The sequence below is a fragment of the Pipistrellus kuhlii genome, unplaced genomic scaffold (genome assembly GCF_014108245.1).
Source record: "Pipistrellus kuhlii isolate mPipKuh1 unplaced genomic scaffold, mPipKuh1.p scaffold_m20_p_3, whole genome shotgun sequence".
In the NCBI taxonomy this organism is placed as follows: Eukaryota; Metazoa; Chordata; class Mammalia; order Chiroptera; family Vespertilionidae; genus Pipistrellus; species Pipistrellus kuhlii.
This window is the reverse complement of record NW_023425529.1, coordinates 52,481,957-52,506,688: the sequence shown is the minus strand read 5'-3', so window position 1 is coordinate 52,506,688 and position 24,732 is coordinate 52,481,957. Positions and strand designations below refer to the sequence as shown.

The 24,732-nt window shown below is 39.1% G+C and overlaps 1 protein-coding gene and 1 pseudogene across 15 annotated transcripts in view; both read right to left on the bottom strand.

The window, feature by feature from the left end:
* Positions 1–22,746, bottom strand: part of USP15 (ubiquitin specific peptidase 15) — a 116,899-nt gene extending 94,153 nt beyond the window's left edge. For all 15 annotated transcript variants that reach the window (XR_004990913.2, XR_006742861.1, XR_006742862.1 and 12 more), the window contains exon 1: positions 22,605–22,746. Coding sequence is in view for 12 of the 15 variants with exons in the window: in XM_036455027.2 (XP_036310920.1) it covers positions 22,605–22,693 (89 nt within the window). In the remaining 3 variants the exon portion in view is untranslated. The remainder of the gene's footprint in view (positions 1–22,604) is intronic.
* Positions 1,171–22,414, bottom strand: LOC118728439 (annotated as a pseudogene).
* Positions 22,747–24,732: the final 1,986 nt, after the last annotated feature.

Sequence of the window (24,732 nt, the reverse complement as noted above, 5' to 3'; positions counted from 1 at the left end):
AAGTCAGCTACTTCCTTGTCCTTCCTGGGGTTACCCAGCATGAGCTACAGAGCGATCTGCCACCGGATGCTACTTACATTGGACTTGGAGGTGCCCAGAAGAGGCCGAGCTGTGAACCAAGGCAGGCAGCTGCCAGTGCTGGCCCTGAGGCCTCTTATTGAGTGGTATGAGGCATTCTGAGGCTGGCTGCTGCTTGACTTGAGAGATTTTTTAAAAGTCTCTAAGCCAGGACAGGCTATTTATATGAGAAGACCACTATAGACAGCTTGGGTAGGACAACAAATTGTGTGGGGTGGGATCTCAGGGAGTCACCAACAACAGGGCAACAGTATGATGGAAGCTCACATATGGTACCTGCCAGTTGTCTCTGTGGCAGGGGAGGTCTCAGCATAGGGACAATGGCCTCTGCCAGCACTTTTGTCTGAAATAAAGCTGCCTCTCAGTTCTTGTTTTGATGCCAAACAATTTAGTTCCTACTAGTATGGATCCTTTCAAGCTGTTGCTCCAGTGCTGGAACTCAGAGGAAGTGAATCTGGGTAAATCTGTGCACTGGCCCTTTAAGAGAAACACCTGGAACTCCAGTATCCTCCAAGTCACTCAGCCACAATTCCCACTGGTTTTTAGAGCCCAAAGTTACAAAGTTACCCTGGGCTGAGGGATCTGGTGTGGGACTGGGACTCTTTACTCTTTATATAGACATACTGCAGGCAAGACAGCCTTTTCAATTAACAAAATACCACATGTGGGTATCTGACCAGCCAGTTCCACGATTCTGCCAACAGCCTCTGCCCCTCCTACCAGCCTCAATGTGGTTTCTTCTCTAATTATCTAGCTGTAGTTCTTTCATTCAGCCAGATTTCAGATAGTTCTGAATGATGGTTTTTCTCTGGTTTATTTGTAATTTTGATGTGTTCTGGGAGGATGTGAGTGCAGAGTTTACCTATGCTGCCATCTTGACTAGAAGAACCCTCATTTACTTTGCAACCGGGCACAGTAGGTCTTCCTATCCCAATGGGCCCTCGAAAAGGTTCTCACAAAGTCACCAACACTCACCCTAACAAATCCAAAGCATCCATAATTTTATGTACCTTATCAATATTTTTTTAGAAAGTGATTCCACTTTTGAGGGGAGGGATACTCCTTTCTTTTTAAAAAAACAAAACAAAACAAAACAAAAAACAACTTTCTTTTCTTCTGTTTAAATGTTAGTATTCCATAGAGCTGTTCTCTACTTTCTGCTTCTCTGTTTATACACTCTCATACCAATGATTCCAAAATCTGTATTCCTGGGCTAGTCCCTAAGTTCTTGAACCATATTTCCAATTCCTACTAGTCCATGTCAACTTCCATTTTTCAACCATTTAGACCTTGAGTTGCCAAACATATCCATAACACAAAATGTTTAGCATTTCTTTACTAAGTGATGCCATCAGTATTTAACTTATCAAGCCAGAAACCATAATTATCCTATATTCCTCCATAACCTCTTAACATCTAGTAATCAAATCTCTTCATTTTTCAGAAAAGTATCTTAGTTTTGTATCTCCTCTTCCCCATCATTTTCAGTGGCATAGATTTACTCTAACAGCTGCCTAACTTGTCCTTCTTTTTAAGTTTGCATCGTTCTCCGTTCTGCTGCCACATTTTATTATTTTTTCATCACAAGTTGCCAATAGCACTTTATTTCTTCTTTTCAACATCCTATTCTGCAGCTTTAACTCTTTTTGGCCTGGATATGAAGAGCAGGGCAGCGGCACAGGCCATGGGAAGACTGGCAAGTATCTTGAAGTTCTTCTCTCTGATGGCCCTGGCTTTCTCTTTCTTGCAGATATTCTGTATGGGCATGACTGGTCCTGTCAGTTAGGTGGCCGAGTTTTTCCTCTTGCCTGCAGTAGGTCTATGTGAAGAGTAAAGAGTCCCAATCCCACACTAGATCCCTCAGCCCAGGGTTCCAGTGCTGGGAAGAGAAGTCCCTTAACTTTGGGCTCTAAAAACCAGTGGGAATTGTGGCTGAGTGACTTGGAGGATACAGGAGTCCCAGGTGTCTCTCTTAAAGGGCCAGTGCACAGATTTACTCAGATTCCCTTCCTCTGAGCTTCAGCACTGGGGCTGAACTGTCTTCCTTCTTGGGGCCAAAGGCTTTCTGGAGAAGAGTATGAGCTTTAATGGTTATTCCTTCAGCTGTTCACATGGGCCTTTAGAGACTTGGTGCACTTGTTCTGCCTCCTCAGATAAACTGACATCCCAACGGTCTGTGGCACCTTTCTTGGATGCCATCCACCCTTAAGCCCTGCTGCTAGCAATTGGTGTGGTACCTCACCCTGGGGCACCTCACTGTGGGTTAGGGTTAGGGGTCAGGGCACAGAGCGACACACTGCATTTTGGCTTGCTGGGCCTTCTTTCACGCAGGATGGTTAAACCACGAGGAAATATGCCACTGCCAGTTCTTATGGAGGTGGGACTTTAGGATCATGCCATTTCAGCTGGGCACCAAGGGCTGCCGCCTATAGGCCTTCTTCAAAGAATGGCCACAAGAAATGCCATAGACATTTAAAAACAACTAGGATTATCACTGCTCTGTTTAAATTATAATATCACAAAACAGAATATAAATGCTTTATCTATATATATATAAAAGGCTAAGCAACCATCCAGCTGTCTAGTAAGTATGACGTGCACTGACCACTAGGGGGCAGGTGCTCAATGAAGAAGTAGAGAGCTGCAGTGACTTGGCAGCGGCAGTTCTCGGGAGACACAGCCCGAAACCAGAGAGAAGGGAACCTAATTCCTTGCAGGGCCACGTGATTCCACCTTCAGCCGTGGTTATGTTGTTGCTGGGGCATTTTCGGCCCCGAATCTGGTTTACTGCACACTTGTGTTTGCATTTCACACCCTGTATGAGAGCAACTTTGCAGAGTGCCCTCTTGCACTCTAGGATCCCTTGGGGATGTTGGAGAGCCAGTTTTGGCCCAATGCCCCTAGGCTAGGCCAAGGGACCCCCACCTGCTAAAGGAACCCTGCTCACTCCGCAGATGCCCTTCGAGCCGTGGCACTGCCCCAGGTGCAGCCAGCTGAGAAGGGACCGCAGGAGGCTGACTCCAGGGCATGTCCAGCCCACCTCGCCCAGTCCCACCCCACCAGCCACCTTCTAATTTCCTTTCAATGTGCACAAATCTGTGTACCAGGTCACTAGTATTTATATAAAGTTTTTGTATGAAGTGTTTTAAGATTAATTAGTTTGTCATAAAAGTTACTTTTTCCCTCAATAACTGATGGGGAAACCAAAACTCAGAGAGGCTATATGACTTACCAAGGTCATATACTACTGAGTATCCAGAGCCAGGTTTCAGTTTGTACTGTAATTTTCATATTCTCAAGTTCAATGCTCTTTCTATTGTATTAAACTTAATTTTAAAGCCCAGTTATTTAACCAAGACCTAAAGATGTAACAGATGCTTGGTAAAATCATACGTTATTATTACCCTCTTTATGAAAGTTAAGGATTCTCTTTTTTTTAAAAAAAATATTTTTTTATTGATTTTAGAGAGGAAGGGAAAGGAACAGATAGAAACATCAATGAGAGAGAATCACTGATCAGCTGCCTTCTGCAAGCCCCACATTAGGGTTAGAGCCTGCCACCCGGTCATGTGCCCCCCCATCAGAATCGAACCCAGGACCCTTCAGTCCTCAGGTTTCTTTCTTTCTTTCTTTCTTTCTTTTTTTTTAAAATATATTTTATTGATTTTGTACAGAGAGGAAGGGAGAGAGACAGAGAGTTAGAAACATCGATGAGAGAGAGTCATCGATCAGCTGCCTCTTGCACACCCCCTACTGGGGATATGCCCGCAACCAAGGTACATGCCCTTGAACGGAATCGAACCCAGGACCTTTCAGTCCCCAAGCTGACGCTCTATCCATTGAGCCAAACCGGTTTCGGCAGTCCTCAGGTTTCTATCCACTAAGGAAAAATGGCTAAGGCAGTAAGAATTCTCTTTATAGAGAGAGGACCCAAATAAACAAAATCAGAAATGAAAGAGGTGAAATAACAACAGACCCCACCGAAATACAACAGATTGTTACAAAATACTACGAACAACTCTATGCCAACAAACTGAACAACCTGGAGGAAATGGACATATTCCTAGAAAAATACAAACTTCCAAACCTCAATCAGGAAGAATCTAAAAATCTCAATAGACCAGTGTCTTGGGAAGAAATTGAAACAGTCATCAAAAAGCTTCCAGCAAACAAAAGCCCAGGGCCAGATGGCTTCACAGGAGAGTTTTACCAAACATTCAAGGAAGAACTAAAACCTATCCTCCTCAGACTATTCCAAAAAATCCAAGAGGAAGGAACACTTCCAAACTCCTTCTATGAAGCCAGCATCACCCTAATACCAAAACCAGATAAAGACAACTCAATGAAAGAGAATTACAGGCCAATATCCCTCATGAACATAGATGCCAAAATCCTCAACAAAATTCTAGCAAATCAACTTCAGAATAACATCACAAAGATCATACACCACGACCAAGTAGGATTTATTCCAGGAATGCAAGGATGGTACAATATCCGCAAATCAATAAATGTGATACATCACATAAACAAATTGAAAGATAAAAATCATATAGTCATATCAATTGATGCAGAAAAAGCATTTGATAAAATCCAACACCCTTTCCTGATAAAAACTCTTAACAAGGTGGGAGTACAAGGATCATACCTCAACATAATAAAAGCCATATATGATAAACCCACAGCCAACAATATACTCAATGGGCAAAAACTAAAACCATTCCCTCTAAGAACAGGAACAAGACAGGGATGCCCACTCTCGCCACTCCTGTTTGACACAGTACTGGAAGTACTAGCCATTGCAATTAGACAAGAGGAGGAAATGAAAGGCATCCAAATTGGAAAAGAAGAAGTAAAGTTATCCTTATTTGCAGATGACATGATATTGTACATAAGAAACCCAAAAGACTCCATTAAAAAACTAATTGACTTAATAAATGAATTTGGCAATGTAGCAGGATACAAAATTAATGCCAAGAAATCCATGGCATTTCTATACACCAACAGTGAAACTACAGAAACAGAGACTAAAAAAGCAATTCCATTTACTATCGCACCAAAAAAATTAAGATAACTAGGAATAAATTTAACTAAGGAAGTAAAGGACCTATATGCAGAAAACTACACGACACTGAAAAAAGAGATAGAGGAAGATGTAAGGAGATGGAAGAACGTACCATGTTCATGGATTGGTAGAATCAACATCATCAAAATGTCCATACTTCCTAAAGCAATCTATAGGTTCAATGCAATCCCCATTAAAATACCAACGGCATATTTCACTGACCTAGAAAGAACTCTCCAAAAGTTCATTTGGAACAATAAAAGACCCCGAATAGCCACAGCAATCCTGAGAAAGAAGAGTAAAATAGGAGGGATCTCAATACCAGACTTCAAACTGTATTACAAAGCCACTGTTCTCAAAACAGCCTGGTACTGGCACAAGAACAGACATATAGATCAATGGAATAGAATCGAGAACCCAGATATCAACCCAAATCACTATGCTCAATTAATATCTGACAAAGGAGGCACGAATATACAATGGAGTCAAGACAGTTTCTTCAATAAATGGTGTTGGGAAAATTGGGCAGACACATGCAAAAGAATGAAACTAGATCACCAACTTACACCATACACAAAAATAAACTCAAAATGGATGCAGGACTTAAACATTAGACGGGAAACCATAAAAATACTAGAAGCATCCACAGGCTGCAAAATCTCAGACGTATGCCAAAAGAACTACTTCAATGATACTGCCCCTTGGGCAATGGAAGCTAAAGAGAAAATAAACAAATGGGACTACATCAAAATAAAAAGCTTTTTTACAGCAAAAGAAACCATCAACAAAACAACAAGAAAGCCCACGGTGTGGGAGAACATATTTGCAAATAACACCACTGATAAAGGTTTAATCTCCAACATCTACAGACAGCTGATACAACTAAATAAAAGGAAGGTTAATGATCCAATTAAGAAATGGGCAATGGACCTAAATAGAATATTTTCAAAAGAAGACAGAAGGAAGGCCAAAAGGCACATGAAAACATGCTCAAAGTCACTAATTATCCGAGAGATGCAAATCAAAACAACAATGTGGTACCATCTCACACCTGTCAGAATGGCCAACATCAACAAATCAACAAACGACAAGTGTTGGCGAGGTTGTGGAGAAAAAGGAACCCTCGTGCACTGCTGGTGGGAATGCAGACTGGTGCAACCACTGTGGAGAACAGTGTGGAATTTCCTCAAAAAACTGAAAATGGAACTCCCATTTGATCCGGTAATCCCACTCCTAGGAATATATCCCAAGAAACTAGAAACACCAATCAGAAAGGATATATGCACCCCTATGTTCATAGCAGCACAATCTACAATACAATAGCCAGAATTTGGAAACAGCCTAGGTGCCCATCAGCAGATGATTGGATCCAAAAACTATGGTACATCTACACAATGGAATACTATGCTGCCATAAAAAAGAAGAAATTCTCATCATTTGCAGCAACCTGGATGGAATTGGAGAACATCATGCTGAGTGAAATAAGCCAATCAATGAAAGAGAAACACCACATGACCTCACTCATTTGTGGATAATAAAGATCATTATAAACTGATGAACCAAAAGATACAGAGACAGTAAAGCAACAAGCAGATTGTCAAATTTCAGCAGGGAGGGGAGGAGGATCTGGGGGAGATAATAGATCAACTGAAGGACTTGTATCCATGCATATAAGTACAACCAATGGACATAAAACTCTGGGGAGGGTGGGGGGAAAATCAATAAAATATGTAAAAATAAATAAATAAATGTTAAAAAAAAAAAAAAGAATTCTCTTTATAAAGTGTGGCAAAAAAATATCATGTTATCACCAAGATCTAAGAATGAAAATACTTATCTAAAAGAGATAGTCCAGCAATTTTATCCATTTACAGATAAACAAAACAAATAATTTTAAAGTGGGCAATCTTCGGTAAATGCTAGACCTTTGACCATCAGGAACTTAGCAGTAAAGCCTGAGCATTTGTTCAGAATCATGTTTTCATATCAGTTAATATTAGAATCATGTTTTCATATCAGTTAATATTACAGAAAAATAAACACTTTCTTTTAAAAGATTTTCTTGAGTTGTGATAAACACTAAATTGTGGATGAATTTTTTCATACCCAAATTGTTTTCATGATAATTTTTGCTTAAAATTCTTGATTCATGATTACATTTCTTACCTGTTGAAATGAGACTTGAATGGATATGAATTCTAATTATATTGTAGAAGACTAACCAAAATTCTTTTCCTGCTATTACTTGCTGTGAGGTCTTAAATTACTCAGCACTAAAACCTTCAGATTGTGTATCTTACAAATGAAAATTCATTTAAAAAATATTTATTACAGGTCTAATATGTTATTTCATATGAACAGGTTATCAGAATACCCAAGGTCTCTCTGTTCATGGAATTCAGAGTCCAGTGGAGAGAGACAGTAATATAATGAAGATAAGTAGTAGAATATCACGGTAAGTGCTGTGAAGGAAAAGTACAAGGAGCTATGCTTTGAATGCATAAAAAGAGTCACTATCCTACATACCGTGTTTCCTTGAAAATAAGACATTCTCCGAAAATAAGACCTACTTACAGGTTTTCTTCTGAGTGAAATATAAGGCATTCCCCCGAAAATAAGGCCCCCCCTAGGCTAAACATGATTTGATCCACTGATTCTGAAAGAAATGGAGTCACAAGAAATTCACCAGGAAATTCAGGAATTGGATTGTCATGATGATATTCCAGAAGATGATGACATGATTGTCATTGAATAAATGAGTAAATTCTTGATACTGTAGGATTCACAGTTTGTCTGGTTTTTGTTGACAACTACTGTACTACTGTACCGTAAACAGGTAATAAATTTCCTTTATTTTCATTTAACAATAAATGTGTACCATATTCTTCTTCATGGAAAAATAAGACATCCCCTGAAAATAAGACCTAGCGCATCGTTGGGAGCAAAAATTAATATGACACTGTCTTATTTTTGGGGAAACAGGGTAATAAAGAGGTAATATGCAAATTGACCCTCATGCCCTCACAAAGATGGCCACCTTCACGTCCTCATAAGATGGCCTACAGGGAGAGCAGTTGGGGGTGACCAGGCCTGCAGGGGAGGGCAGTTGGGGGCAATTCGGCCAGCAGGGGAGCAATTAGGTGTCAATCAGGCTGGCAGGGGAACGGTTTAGGGAGCTATCAGGCTGGCAGGTGAGCAGTTCGGGGCAATCAAGCAGGCAGATAGGTGAGTGTTTAGGAACCAGCATTGGGAGAGGAATCCCAGATTGGAGGCTTGGGGACACCCCACTCCAGTGTGCATGAATTTCATTCACTAGGCCTCTATTTTAGAATAAAGGAAAGTCTCTTTGAGGAAATACTATTTTAGCATATGAATAGGAGTTATTTCAGGGAGAGTAAGAAAAAAACTGCTGTCTACATTGAAGGAACAGCATGTGCTAGAACCAGAACAACTTTGTGAGTTTGGTATGTTAGAGGAACTTACTAAATGAGGTTGGAGTTTATGACAAGGGGAGAAATGCTAGATAAGTCTAAAGATATGGTCTGAGGACAGTCTATAGAGTGCCTCTAAGATGATAAGGATTTTATCTTAAATGCAATGAAAGGCCATTGAAAGGTTTTAGAAGGAAAGAGCTATGATCTGATTTACATTTCATGAAGACTACTGGGAATATTCCACAGGACTGTTGGGAGGATCAAATATATCGGGTCTAGTAATAATTAATGTCGTTTTTAACATTCGTTTAAAATCTTGCTTGGCGTTGACATAACCTTCAAACACGTGGTATCTACAGAACGTGTGAAGTGCAATTAACAAGTTTTGCTTGAAAAAGTTTGTGTTTGGTTTGGTTTTTGTTGCAAAACTAGGGCTAAGAAGATGGCGGATGAAGAGCATATTAGGCACTGCATGCTTTACGAGTTCCAATTAGGAAGAAAAGCAAGTGAGGCTGCAAAAAACATCTGTAGTGCTCTTGGTCAAGATGCAGTTAGCGCCAGAAAATGCCAGCGTTAGTTTGAGAAATTTCGCGAGGGAAATTTTTCGTTAGATGACAAGAGTGGTCGAGGCCGTGTGTCCAATTTTGATCAAGAAGCTCTTCAAGCTCTTTTGGTGCAAAATCCTCAAATTACCCAACAAGAGCTTGTGACAACTTTAAATTGTTCACAGAAAACAATTTCCAATCAATTGTGTGCACTTGGCAAAGTCCAAAAGTTTGGAAAATGGGTTCCTCATGAGTTGACCGACAACAACCGTAATCAAAGAGTCACAATTTGCAGTTTGCTCCTCTCTCGTCAAAACCGTTTGCCGTTTTGAGAGCAAATTGTTACCGGAGATGAAGAATGGGTGCTGTATGTTAATTTGAAAAGGCGGCCTCAATGGTTGGACAAAAATGAGGCTCCGCAGCCCACGCCAAAACCTGACTTGCATGCGAAAAAAGTGATGTGTGTTTGGTGGAATTTTAAAGGAATTCTTCATTATGAACTTTTACCATCTACCCAAACCATTACAAGTGCAGTGTATAGTGCCCAATTGGAAAGGTTAGCCCAAGCTTTAAGAGAAAAAGAACCCACACCGATTAATCGGAAGGGCGTAATTCTTCACCACGATAACGCACGACCACATACTGCAAGAAATCACTGCTGAAAAACTGCGCCAGTTGGAATGGGAAGTTCTCCCTCAACCTGCATATTCTCCTGATATTGCCCCTTCCGATTACCATTTGTTTCCTTCTTTGCAAAACTTTCTTCTTGGGAAAAAATTTAATAATGAAGAATGCCTCAAAAATGCATTGACCGAATTTTTTGCATCAAAATCACAAGAATTTTACAACAGAGGGATTAAAATGCTTCCTGAGCGTTGGGCACAAGTAGTAGAAAACAACGGCAACTATATTGTTCATTAAATTTTGTTGTATTGTTTAAATAAATTCAATTTAAAAAAGTATTAGAAAACGACATTAATTATTACTAGACCTAATATGTGAAGTGATTAATAAATGCTTAAATATATGACTACTTTAAAAGGTTTAAAATGTACGGTGCTCAATATTCTAAAGGCACCAAGAAAGACAATTTGTAATATGGTCTGTACATAATGATTTTCAATGGCTCCAGAGAGGCTAGGCCAACTTTAGTAACCTAAATAAATCTAGTTAATTTTAAAACAGTCCTCAAATTCAGAACTAAAAAGGCCAGATTATGGTGGTGTTTGTTTTTTTTGTTTATTTTGGTGAAGAATAGTAGTGGTGGGAGAAAGACAGGCAAGTTTCAAAAGTTTTTTTAGTGTTTTTGTATACAGTATAAACAAATTAAGGAAAGATATTTAAGAACCAATAAATGAGTCAGAAATAGTCCTAGATATAAAGAAATTTAATAGTAATAAAGGGAAGTGAATAAATCTCAATAGCAGGATTTAGGAAACCCCAGCACTAGTCAATGTGAATGTATAACTCCCTTTTTTTTATTTATTAGTTTATGCTCATGCTGACAACTTTCAGATAAGAAGTTCCTAATGCTTAATTGCCTACTATTGACATAAGTTTTAAAATTTATTTTTTATTGTTAAAAAGTGTTATAGATATCCTCTTCCTCCTTTAATCCCCTCCACCAAATCCTACCCCACCCCAAGTCTTCAACACTTAGGTTGGTCCAAAGGCCACCCATATATTCATATAAGTTGTTTGGTTAATCTCTTTCCATTTCCCCCATCCCACCTCCCCTCTGAGATCTATGTCTGTTTCATGCATCCATGCCTCTGGATCTATTTTTTGTTCATTAGATTCCACATATAAGTGAGATCATGTGATATTCGTCTTTCTCTGCCTGGTTTACTTTGCTTAGCATCATAATCACCAGATCTGTCCATGCTGTTGCAAAGGGTAAGAGATCCTTCATTTTTACAGCCGCATAGTATTCCATTGTGTATTTAAATGTACCACAGATTTTTAATCCATACATTTACTTATGGACACTTGGGATGTTTTCAGATCTTGGTTATTGTAAATAACTCTGCTATAGATATAGGGGTCATATATTCTTTCTAATTAATGTTTTGGATTCTTAGTATATATTCTCAGAAGTGGAATCAATCACTGGGTCAAATTTTTAATTTTTTGAGGAAAAATTAAATTTTTAATTTTTTGAGGAAACTCCATACTGTGTTCCATAGTAGCTGCAACAGTCTAATTCCCACCAGCAATATACTAGGGCTCCCTTTTCTCCAGATTCTCGCCAGCACTTGTTATTTATTGATTTAATGATGGTAGCCATTCTGGCAGGTTTGAGATAATGCCTCATCGTAGCTTTAATTGGCATCTCTCTGATGATCAGTGACATTGAGTATTTTTTAATGTATCTATTGGCCACTGTATGTCCTCTTTGGAGAAGTGTTTACCCTGTTCAGGTCCTTTGCCCATTTTTAATTGGATTATTTGTCTTCCTTTTGTTGAGTTGTATGAGTTCTTTATATATTTTGGAAATTAGCCCCTTAACAGATGTATCATTGGAAAATATGTTCTCCCTTTTTATTTCCATGATGGTGTCTTTTGCTGTACAGAAGTTTTTTTAATTTGATGCAGTCTCATTTGTTTTTTTTCTTTGTTTCTCTTTCCCTAGAATATGTATCAGCAAAAATTCTGCTAAGTAAGACATCTGAGAAGATTGTTATTTTTTAAAACCCCCACCTTATCTCTGTAAAGGAGGCATAAAGCAGCCATTCTTTTTACAACAAAAAAGATACACAAAAATATTACCCTACAACAATGTATTATACTTAATCTCTTAACAGTATGTATAACTATCTTGTGCAAAATTAATGGCATAAGCAATTCTGGATGTTAATTTGTTTATTCACTGTATGATTACTCTCAAATACTATGTAAATTACATCTGAGTAGCAAAAGCATAAAACCATTTTTTTAATAAAAGATATATTGTTAGTAGCTAGTATTTTACCAAATATTTCACTGAAAATTTATTAAGTACCACGGATTAATAAGATTCAGAATTTCATTGTTTCAGTAAAACTTAACCAAAAAAGATCTATGACGTACTTTTAAATAAATAAATGGCTTTGTCAATCATTTCTTTATATCTTAATTTTTAGATTTCAAGCATATCAAACCTATTTTCTGCTTTGTAGATTAATCAGTTAGCAAGAACTCATTTTTCCGGCCTCTTTTTACATCTGAACTAAGGTAACAAATAAGGATCTTAAGAAGGAAGCCAAGTAACATTGTGAAAGTGAAGGGGAAAAAAAAACTCACAGAAAGGAAGGAAATCTTGCAAATCATCTATTAAATAACAAATTTGTATCTAGAATATGTAACTCTTAAAATTCAATATACTACAAAGACAACCAAATTTAAAGATGGGCAAAGGATCCAGACATTTTGCCAAAAAAGATATACAAATGGCATATATAAAAAGATGTGCAACATCATTAGCCATTAGGGAAATGCAACTCAAAACAGCAACGGGATACTACCCTACACCCACTAAGACGGCTACAATAAAAAAGATAGATAATACTATGCTAACCAGGATGTACAGAAATCAGAACCCTCATACTCTGCCAGTGGTAGTGAAAAAGGTATAGCCACTTTGGAAAAGGGTCTATCAGCTCCTCAAAATATTAAACATAGGGACCCAACAATACCACGTTTAAGTATATAACCAAGAGAAATGAAAATTGTGGCCATATAAAACTTGTACACAAATGTTCACAGCCAAAAAAGGAAAACAACCCAAGGTCCATTAGCGGATGAAGGGATAAATTCAATGAGGTCTATCTGGACAATGAAATGTCTGGCAACACAAAGAAATGAAGTATTGATATATACTACAACATAGATGAATCTAAAAAACATTGTAATGTGAATGAGGCCAAACACAAAAATCACACATATCATATGATTCCATTTATATGAAATACCCAGAACAGGCAATTTATAGAATAGAAAGTAGATTAGTAGCTGCTTAGACTAGAGCAGGGGGAAGTTGGGGAGAAATTGGTGGACTGCTAATAGGTAGGAGTATATCTTAGGAGTGATAAAAATTGATTGTGGTGATAACTGCATGACTCTGCGAACATACCCAAACCCTGTGAATTATATACATTAAGTGAGTGAGTTGTACAATATGAGAATTATATCACAATAAAGTTGTTATATATTTTAAAGGGTGGGATTTCTAGGGATGATTTTACAGAGACTGGTTTTGAGTTAGGTTTTCAAGTGAAAGTCAGGAATTAGTAAAATGTATTTGAAATAATATAAATGATGTATAAAGCCCTATAAGGCTGGAATAAGTAAATAATTTGCAGGAAATGGGACCACTATTTATATCAAAGCAGAGATACATAGGTTAGAAGTAAAACCACTAAAACTAGGATGTTAAACCAAGGAGCCCCAGAAAATTCTATTGGTTCCTCATATGAATAACAGATGAAATACGGTGTTTTACTAATGTGACAAAGCTGTCACTTCTTGATTTTAATACTTCCAAGTATTCATCCCTCAAAAAGTTGCTTCCACAATATGGATTTGGCTTTATTACTCATAGGCAGGTAGTACAGTTGAAAATGTAGGCTGTTAGAGTTGACTGTTTAGGTTAAAATCTCTGTCCTACCACTTACTATGTGTACTAAACTCTGTTCCCCAATTTATGTAACTGTAAAATAAGAATACTCACTTATTTTATACATGTAAAAAACTCTTAACATGATAAACAGGTGGTAACCATAGCCAAAACTATATGATATATATAACTACTTAGCTATAGCTCTCCTGAGAATCAAAAGGTTCTTCAGCTTCAAATCCATTCAAATTTATGAATATAAATTTTCCACCTATATCAAAGATAAATTATCTTGATTAAATTGTTAAACTGTGTCAAGTTGTTAAAACATATTATTAAGTAATATAAAGCAATCTAATTATCAGGTCTTTTTTAATCACTTCACCTTTATCATTTCTAACCTTTTGTTTTTACTAAAGGAACTTGATGCTCTTTTCAAACAATTAATTTTATCTCTAAAGCTCCCAGGTTTTGATTTAACTGAGTCACTCTTGGATTTGCTTCTAAGAGCCTTTGGCTTCTTTCACAACGGAAGAACTTTCTATAGCTACTTCTGATGAACAATTTTCCCTAACAGTAAAAAATTACCCACTAATTTCTGGTCTTCTCAAAGTTAAAAGGAGAATGGAAGGAGTATTTGCATTCTTAGCTCCCTTCATGGAAAAGAAAAAAATTGTCATTATCATCCTTTTCTTATTGGAGAGCTATAAGGAAACCATGCAGAATCTCACCAATGGAAGCAGTAAAAGTGTTCTAGGCATAATGAAATACAGGTTAATCCTCCAAAGGTTTTCTGCCTTATATTACAAGCTGACCTCTTTACTTCTTTCTGATCAGCTGTTTTTTACATTCTCAGATATGTTATTTTAATATGTATCCAAAACTGAGGTCACTTACTACTACTTTTATTCTTGATTTCTTTAGTAGCGATTTCTGTGTAAACTGAATTATAAACTAAAAGGAACTACAATCTTTTGTTTAAAGAACAGATGGAGAAAGAATCTGTTGAAATGACTTCAAAGGAATAAATATAAGACAGAGTATGAATTATATCAGTAATGGGAAATAAAAATAAAAGGCACAAACTGAAATGCCATTACTCAAGGCAGAAAAAAAACCTAGTAATTGATGAAAAATTCTACATGGGAACTAAGCAGGAACAGTTTAATAGTTTGTGACAATGAAATACTCTTTGAGTTACATTTGAGTAGTGACAAGCATGAAACATTTTTAATACTAAGGAGATATTAAAATATCCAGTATTTATAAAATAATTATAAACCATGTATTTAAACCTAAACCAGCTCTGAAATTATCAAACATCTACTGTATAATAAAATGAGGTAAATAGGAGCACTTACTTGAAAGGCTACATAGGATAAAGCATTTAGAATAGTGGCTGGCACAGAGTAAGCACTCAATGAATGTTCACTAGTGGTGATATTATCACTTGCAAATCACATGCAAATAAATCTATTGATCTGAGTTCAGATTCCTTATCTAAAAGAAATATAAATACTACTTGATTCCTATTTTAAGGATAAAATTAGGTAACACATGTAAACATACTTCTCAACCTTCCCCTTATCTCCCTGCCAATATACCTGATGGTTTCAATTCACTTAAAAAAAAAAAAATGTTCTTGATTTCAGAGAGAGAGAGAAAGGGAGGACAGAGATAGAAACATCAATGAGTGAGAAACATTAATCGGCTGCCTTCTGTACGCCCCCTGCTGGGGATCAAGCCTGCATCCCGGGCATGTGCTTTGATTCATGGGCCAAAGCTCAACCACTGAGCAACACCGACTGGCTCACTTTACTTTTATAAAAAACATGGCCTATTAATAATGTGATTCTCAAAATACAGAAAAGAAAAATTAGTAAATTCATGTAATAAAATGAATATAATTAAAGACTAAGATGGTAAAACTGTTCTATTAGCAGCAATGCTACTCAAAATGTCAGTTTTCAGGAGTTTTAAAGAGATAATAATAGTATAGTCATGTACCTTCTACTGTCTTAATTCAAATGTCTTTTACTTTGAAAGTTTACTAAAAGAGTTATTTCTGAAAAAAATCAGTTGGTAAATCTGTAACATAAAATGTCAATCATTCATATTTGCAATGTTTGGCTGGTCTGTCCAAAAACAGAGCCTATGTATTAATGGCTCGCTATAAACTAGCACTTTTAAAATACAGGTAAAGTACTAAAACAAAATATCCTACAATCTCTTACTGTCTGCCTGATGTATTACTTCTGTAAAACTATAAAACAAGGAACACATGGCCCCTAATAAAAGCTCATAATTACTGATAAAAATTAAAATCCAAAATCTCAACAATAAATGATCCCACTTTAATTTAAATGCACTTTTGGATCAAAATAACATTCTACATACTCACTTAATCATCTATTAATCTTTAAACATATTTTAATTTCCAAAAGCAAGATATTAAGATTCATATTGTCATATCTAAGATTCACAAGAGATGAGTGGGGGAATAAAATGTTATACTGAGCCACTAAAATAAAATAGATCAATTTAAAAAGAAAAGTCATTTTTTCTTTTTAAAGTGAAACTGCATTTTAAATGTACTTTTAAAATAAAAGGCAGTGTAGTGCAGTGATGTTAGGGCCTGTATTAAAGTCTCAAACTACTTGAGTTCAAATCTAAGATATATCATGTGTGAACACTTTTCTGAGCCTAGGATTCCCATTCAGTCAAATGTGAAGTATGGCATATTCACATTCTAGTGCCCTTGAATTGTGTTCTAAGTAAACAAGTTAACATATGTAAATACTTAAAACAGTACATAACATGTGTTTTTAGGTCAGGGTCAGATAAACTAACTTTTCCTTATTATTCTTATATGCAAGCAAGATTAATAGTAGTCATGACTCTTTTGTAAAAATGATCATTTATTTAATACCCTGCATGTGCTAATGGGAAATGGTATTATTTAGAAAAAATAAAGTCAGAATGTTAATAAATTGAAAAAAAAGGAAGGAAGGAAGGAAGGAAGGAAGGAAGGAAGGAAAGAAGGAAGGAAGGAAGGAAGGAAAGAAGGAAACGAGGGAGGGAAGAAAAATCACTGTTTAAAGCTCTGGATCATCTTGGCCAAGTAATGTACATTAATCTTGGATTCACTAACAATGTACAATATAATAAAAACTTATGAAAAGCTTAAATTAGGGGAAAATGCGTCTCTAGATTTTAAGCAACTAAAATGTAAAAAATATGCTTTAATGCCACTATTTCTGTCCTTATTTTCATCAATTTACCAATACTAAAAAAGTTTTGTTTTCTGGTTTTATTTCCTGAAAATGATGTAATCATACCTTATTTTAGTGATAAACATTTTGGCACAACTAAAATTAATATCAATAGTAATGTAAAATATTCTTTAGGAAATATATACTAAACAATTTAGAACTCATAATAATTAATAGTGCCCATTTACATTAACTGATGTGACTATAGGCTGTTTTCTGTTAGTACAAGCATAAGGAACCATCTATATGTATAAAAAGCCAGCCACCATAACGACCATAATGATTGGTCACCACTGTAGCCAGCAAACTGGCCGGATCAGGTACATATGTCTCCTTTTCTCCCCATTGACCCAGGAGCTCTCTATGTGGTTCGCTAAGGCTGATCCCTGGCCAGCATTGCAGCTATACTTATTCCTCTGCTCAAACCTGCTCTTTTCCCATTCTTCCCAGTTACTGTTCTCAAAAGTATCCTTTAATAAGTACTGCCCACTACCAGACTCTCCCACCCTGATCAAGGTGGGGCAGGCCAGCCAAACACCCACTCCCTTCCCTCAGGCAGCCCTTCCCCACCTCAATAGGCCCACAATCCCTCCCCCACCGCCAGACTGGCCCTGATTAGTTCCAATTGGGGCTGGCGGGCTGGCCAACCTCCCACCCTCTCCTCCTCCTGACAGGCCCAGCCCCCAGCCCCGATTGGGGCCAGACCCCATCCGTGCATCAATTCGTGCACTGGGCCTCTAGACCTATATAATAAAAGAGCAATATGCAAATTGATTGTATACCTGCTACACCCACAAACCACGCTCACCAGCCAATCAGGAGCGAGTATGCAAATTAACCCAAACAAGATGGTTGTAGCCACTGAGTGAAGCAGGCTTGGCTCTGCTCAAGTCTACAAAGTTTCAATTACAGAAGATAAATAAATCCCAGATACCAGGGCCTCCGCTTGTGTCCTTGTGTCGCCAGGGTGCATGGCTGCAGGCCTCTCACCCAAGTTCCACCACAACCCAAGGGAACCCCCACCCTGATCCGGGACACCCTTCAGGGCAAACCAGCTGAACCCCACCCGTGCACCAGGCCTCTATCCTATCTAATAAAATAATATGCAAATTGACCATCATACTGGCACACAAGATGGCTGCTCTCATGTGGACACAAGATGGCCAGCAGGGGAGGACAGTTGGGAGGGACCAGCTATGCAAGGGAGGGCAGTTGTGGGCAATCAGACCAGCAGGGGAAGGCAGTTCGGGGCAAACAGGCTAGCAGGGGAGCAGTTAGGCATCAATCAGCTGGCAGTGGAGTGGTTGGGGGTGATCAGGCTGGCAGGCAGAAGTGGTTAGGGGCAATCAGGAGGGCAGGCAGGCGAGCAGTTGGGAGTCAGCAGTCCTGGATTTGTGAGAAGGATGTCCGACTGCCCTTTTAGACCTGATCCTGGCCTAAACGGGCAGTTGGACATCCCTTGTGTGATCCCAGATTGAAGAGGGTGCAGGCTGGGCTGAGGGACACGCCCCCGTGCACCGGGCCTCTAGTATTAAATAAAATCTCAAAGATTTCTAAGAGTAGGAATGGAAGGGAAGCTTTCTAACTAAAATCAATGTCTCCTACCTAAAAACCTCACTGAGCTAATGGGCTATTCCTTGGCAATTTATTAAAACAAAAATATCATACACATTTTAAATGACTATAAATACAAATTAAAGTTATACTCCAAAATTACCTTAAATTTATACAAAAATGACATGCGAAGTTTAATTTGTAAAGTTACTATGTGTTGCCATTGAATATACTCACACATGAAACTAGTGGAAATAATTGGTAAATGAATGATTTAATAAAAATGGGGAAATGAAGAGATTTTGATGATTTATAGTTATGTTTATTTACTCATACTAGGTCTATTTCAAATATCTCTAAAGAAAGTATTCCATAACCCACAATTTCTCTTTATAACTCCAAATTTTCCTTTTGCCTTATCAGAAAAAAACACCAGATATCTGAAGATTAAGTTATCTTTTATTCATTCTAAACAATTCTAGTTCCTTTATCCTTTTTTTACAGTTCCTAAGTTGTTACAATCTTTTAAAAAATATATATATATTTTATTAATTTTTTACAGAGAGGAAGAGAGAGGGATAGAGAGTTAGAAACATCAATGAGAGAATGATTGATCAGCTGCCTCTTGCACACCCCCTACTGGGGATGTGCCTGCAACCAAGGTACATGCCCTTGACGGGAATCGAACCTGGGACCTTTCAGTCCGCAGGCTGACGCTCTATCCACTGAGCCAAACCGGTTTCGGCAGTTCTTACAATCTTGCTTATGTTCATTCTACATGGAAACTAAAAAGGAATAGTTTAATAGTTTGTGACAATGAAATACTCTTTGAGTTATATTTGAGTAGTGACAAGCACAAAACATTTTTAATTTTAAAGAGATATCAAAATACCCAGTATTTAAAATCATTATAAACCATGTACTGATTAATAGTGTCCATTTCTGAATCTTCTTGGAGCTGAAACACAGATCAGGAAACAGCATTAAGAGACTACCACTTTACTCCTTCTAGAGTAAACCAGTGTTACTTCATACCTCACCTTTTTAAGAAATATCAATTTTGAATTTTTTGTCACTAGAAAATCTAGTACCAAGCATGTCATAACATTTGTTCCTCCTCATCTCAAACCACTGTAACATATTTTCATCTCTAGGAAGTCAGTTTGCAGTTTAAAAAAATTCACTATTTGTAAATAAACAGAAACTCTAGTATCCATACAAAATCAAATCTTTATCCTTGCCCAGGTATTAGTTTCCAAAGTACAAGACAGTCCTTATCTGCAAAGTGCTCACGACCGAATTAATAAGATATATTCATTTAATATATATGACTATAACATCAAACATCAGTATTAAACTTTCAAGAATAAACTTATGGCCCTGGCTAGTGTATCTCAGTGGTTAGCAGCACCTGAGGGTGGTGGGTTCGATTCTTAGCCCAGGGCACATATGTGGGTTTGTAAGTTTTCCCTGGCCATGGCTGGGCAAGTTTGGAAGGCAACCAGTCTATGCCTTTCTCACATCAATGTTTCTCTCTCTCTCTCCGTCCTTCCTTCCCTCTATCCCATCCTCTCTCTAAAAAGAAAAAAAAAAGAAAGAAAAAAAGTTAATGAGGAAAAAAAATCCTCTGATGAGGATTAATAACAACAACAACAAAAATATACTACCAGTTTTTCTCAACAGTTCAAGCAACATTTCCAAGATGGTTATATACATATAAAAAGACAATATTTCATTTGCATATGATCCATTTCAGCAATAAATAAATAAATAAGAGAAAAATAACAGAATTTGTCCAAATACTCATAAATGGCTAACTCAAATTTTTTTAAAAAAAGTTAAAAAGAGAAATAACTATTTAATAAGAGTTAAAAACTCATTTCAATGAGTTCCAAAAACATGAGCCTAAGTAATAACTTATTAAATATCTTTATCAGTTCTGTATTCATGAATAATTATCAACTTTGTACTTATCAAATTAGTCACCTTAAAACTCTGAATCAAAGTTCAATAGATAGGTTTTCCCTGCTAATATCAAGTAAACTGGCTCACTATAATCAAACTGGTCTCTGCAACTCCCCAGTACCATTTTGCTCCTGCATTTCTCCCTGCCCCCTTAAAATATGTGGGGAAATCAGTGAAGGTAAACATTTTGTGGTTAACCTAAATTCCTTGTCTTTAGTTTCTTTGTCTTTAAAATGAAAGCACTGAAATGACTCAAATTAATGGACTCCTTGTATTTACTCTTTATTTTAATGTACAGTAACTTTGTCAAAAAGCAAAAATATTTTAATTTTAAAAATACCAAAGTTTAAAAAGTTTAATGCCCACAATACACATATTGCTTCTATCATCCTGTAGTGTCAACACCAATTATTACTCAGTATAACAAAAACATAACATTAAAGAGACTACCTATATAAATGATGTCCATACTTTAATTTATCGAATTGTATTTTATGGAAATCCACATTTATCTTTTTATGACAAGGTTAAAGGCCATATGTATTAAGAATTTTTAAGTGATCTTTAGCAAACAATAGGAAGCGGGTTGATTTAATCTTTAACAATCCACAAACCAAGGTGTTTCATTAGTGTTCTAGGAAATGTCTAATTTCCCCAAACATCAAGGAACAGTCCGATATAAATAACAAGTCTTAAATTATATTTTTTGCTGTAATGCAACAAGTATATGTTCCCTTATTGTATAAACATAGATTTTTATAGTATAAATACAGTATGGAGCCTAACAAAGTAGGCAAAAAGTATCAAGACAGATCAAAGTACTAAAACTTAAATGTTGTCTCATAAACAGAAAATCATCTTTTAGAATATGTCACCAAATCAAGGTAAAGCCCATATTAATGAAATGATTACTGTCCATTTTCACAGATAGATACTTAAGTACAAAGATCTAAATTAACTTTCCTCAGTCACATTGCAAGTTAGGTGGTGTATCAATGACTTAATTCAGGTGTAAATCTTACGCTCCTTCCATTAAGCCCTATTGGGACACACGCAAAAACACTGTAAACTACCTACCACTGTTAATGGTGACGGCAACCGAAAAAAACACACACAATTTTTGTTGTCATCAAGGGACGCTTTATCCTTCCTAAGAAACACACCACTTTCTGTTTCTGTTTCACACTCACATACATTCAAGTTATTTGTTTTTGGAGGGGGATATCCCTTAACATGGCCAACAAGTATGAAAACCTCCACCCACTTCCTTGAGTATTTTAAAGGCTATCCTTTGGTATTTTTACAAGCTTGTGTGCCTTCGCCGGTGGCTTAAACCTCCGGTGGACTTATCTACCTCTTGCAGGCCTACGCTATGCACCCAGCCGGGAGGGAAGGGCTGCCCTTCTAAGAAACGCAGCCGGCTTCTCTCCAGCCTCTGCTGAAGCACAAGACCACGTGGTGCCTTCTCCTTAAGCCTAAGGTTTCCCTCCTGCTTCCTCCACCTCTTCACCAAGGAGCTGGAAACGGGGGGCTCCCTTCTAAGTGGCGCCCGCACACATGCCACCTGTGTAGCCCTCGCCGCAAACATCCTGCAGCCCGCCCCCCGGAAGAATGAATGCAAGAACCAGAATAATGGGGAACTAGGATGCCGACCACGCCGGGGAAGGAAATGACTGAAGAAGCGAAGGGGGGCGAGTCGGGGTGAGAAGCGGCGGGGCCGGGACCTGTCAAACTGCACGAAGCGACCCGCGCCGAACGGCAGCAGCCGCGGGGTCGGGGCAGGCCCGGAGTGGGAGCGGCTCCGGGAGGAGGAAGGAGGAAACAGAACTGCCCCGAGCTGCCTCCGCCGCGCCGGCTCCCGCCTGGCCGCTCAGCCTGTCCGGACAGGCCGCGGGCCCTGGCTCTTTCATCTCGGCTCCCATCTGTGAGCCGGAGCCTTGCCGGAGCGGCCAGAACCCTGCCCAGCCCAGGGCGGCCGCCGCCGCCGCCGGACCTGCCCGCACCTGTCACTAAGCGAAGACCAGACCAGCCCGCAGTTCCCGCCCAGGTCCCCCCACCCTCTTCCGGCAACCGCGGCCACCCCCGACTTCTTTCCCTCACCAGGTGTCCCCTTTCCGGAGCGAGGTTTTGAGCAGCGCCGCGATGTCAGACCGCTGGATGTCCAGATCCGCCGCTCCGCCTTCCGCCATCTTCTTCCACTAGCGGCAGCGGAGGCGGAGGCAGCGGCGGCGGCGGCGGCGGTGGTGTTGGCGGCGGCGGCGGCGGCGGCGGCACGCCCCGGAGCATTGTGGGAACGGCGTCCGGGGGCCCCGCCCAGGCGGCAGGTCGAAACCAAAAGAGATGTCACGTGGGGGTAGAAGGGGGGCGGAGTCACGGCTACGCGGGGTTCGGCTGCCCTCCACCGGCGCCCGCTCGCCCTGCATCCCTCCTCGGCCTCTTTCCCGCCCCCCCCCCCCCCCCCGGGGCCCCCTGAGGCTAGCTCTCCGGGGTCCCCCCCTCTCCCCGGGGCGGAGCCACTGCCCCGGCGGCCCTCCACTTCGGCCTTCTCCTACCTCTTTCCCAGAAATGCCAGAAAACCCCTGTTTGCGCAACCACTCCTGCCTGGGGGACGGGGAAGGGTGGGGAGGGGAGGCGTGGGCAGGGCTGAGATATGGCAGGAATGTTAACAACTCGGCGGCTGGTCTTTTTGCTGCCAGCCGCGGAGCCCGAGCTCGTGTGGGCCCAAAGGAAAGCACAATCAGGATCCGAACGCTTGGCCGCAGGGCCCTTCCCGGGCACTTTCCTGCGCCCCCATGCCCGTCGTAGGTGCATGCTCTTTGGCAGCTCTTTGTGCGGCGCCCCGGGCACACCCAGGCAGCCGGGCTGCAGGGAGAAGCAGGTCCCTGCTCCCGGGCGGAATCGGTGTGAAATGGGAAAATGGGAACCGAATGATGCCAGGTACTCAAGGGGGAGAAAACATGCGGAAACGCCTCTCACCTGGATGTCATAGGGACGTTTCTTTTGCCGCATCTTCTCCAGGGTGTGCACACCTGAGAAAAAAGAGAATGCCAACTTTTATTTGAAGTCAGTTGTTACAAAGGGGGAAGTCAAGGTCTTCCAAAAACCAAATGCCAAGGTCACAAAGTAGAGAGAGGCAAGCTTTTGACCCAAATTACAAACCCCACGTGCTGTTGATCAACTATAGCACACTCGCTGTTTCTTGTGACAGCCTGAACTAAAACGATAAATTGGGCTGCACTGGGGACTGGGTCCATCTTTTTAAGTTTATTTATTTATTCATTCATTCATTTAGTTATTTTTTAACCTCTGTACACTTGGTGGATACCATAGTGCTGCCTAACATATAAGTACCATCTGACATAAGTATTTGTTTAATAAATGAATTGTGGCAAAAATGTGTGTTTCCAAACATGGAGATATACAGAGATTTTACTTTAGGAAACTATAAATGATGTGAAAAATGTAAAAGGTGGATAACGATTTTGGTATGATTTCTCTTGTTTTCCTATTTTTAATGTCTGCACTAACTCATTTGGTAGGAATGCAATAAAGGTGGGTGTAATTATGCTAGTAAGAAGTACTGAATCATTTTAAATTAAAGTATATATTGGCATTATGATTTATGTGTATAGCATGATTGCTTATTTATTTCATAATAATACTGTTTTACAGTATCATGTCATCCTTGCTTTGGGATTCTGAAAACAACTGCTAGTTACTGTTATTTCTTATATTATTTGACTTTTCTTTAGCCAGGTTAAAAAAATTTAACCTTTCTCTAACCATGAGTACCTTCAAAGGGTCACATTCTGCCGAAACCGGTTTGGCTCAGTGTATAGAATTTCGGTCTGCAGACTGAAAGGTCCCAGGTTCATTCCGGTCAAGGGCATGTATAGTACATTGGCTGCAGGCACATCCCAGGTGGGGGGTGTGCAGGAGGCAGCTGATTGATGTCTCTCTCTCATCGATGTTTCTAACTCTCTATTCCTCCCCCTTCCTCTCTGTAAAAAAATCAATAAAATATATATATTTTTTAAAAGGGTCACATTCTTCAGACCCACCCCCTTCGTATCCCCACTTCCCAGCCAACCTCTAAAAGAAAGGCAAGTAAATTTCCAGAGAGACAACATGATATGAGAAGAATATTGGAGTTATGAACATGAGTTCAAACCTCACCTCAACCTTTAGCTGCAAAGTACTTAACTTCAAAACATATTTAAAATTTATT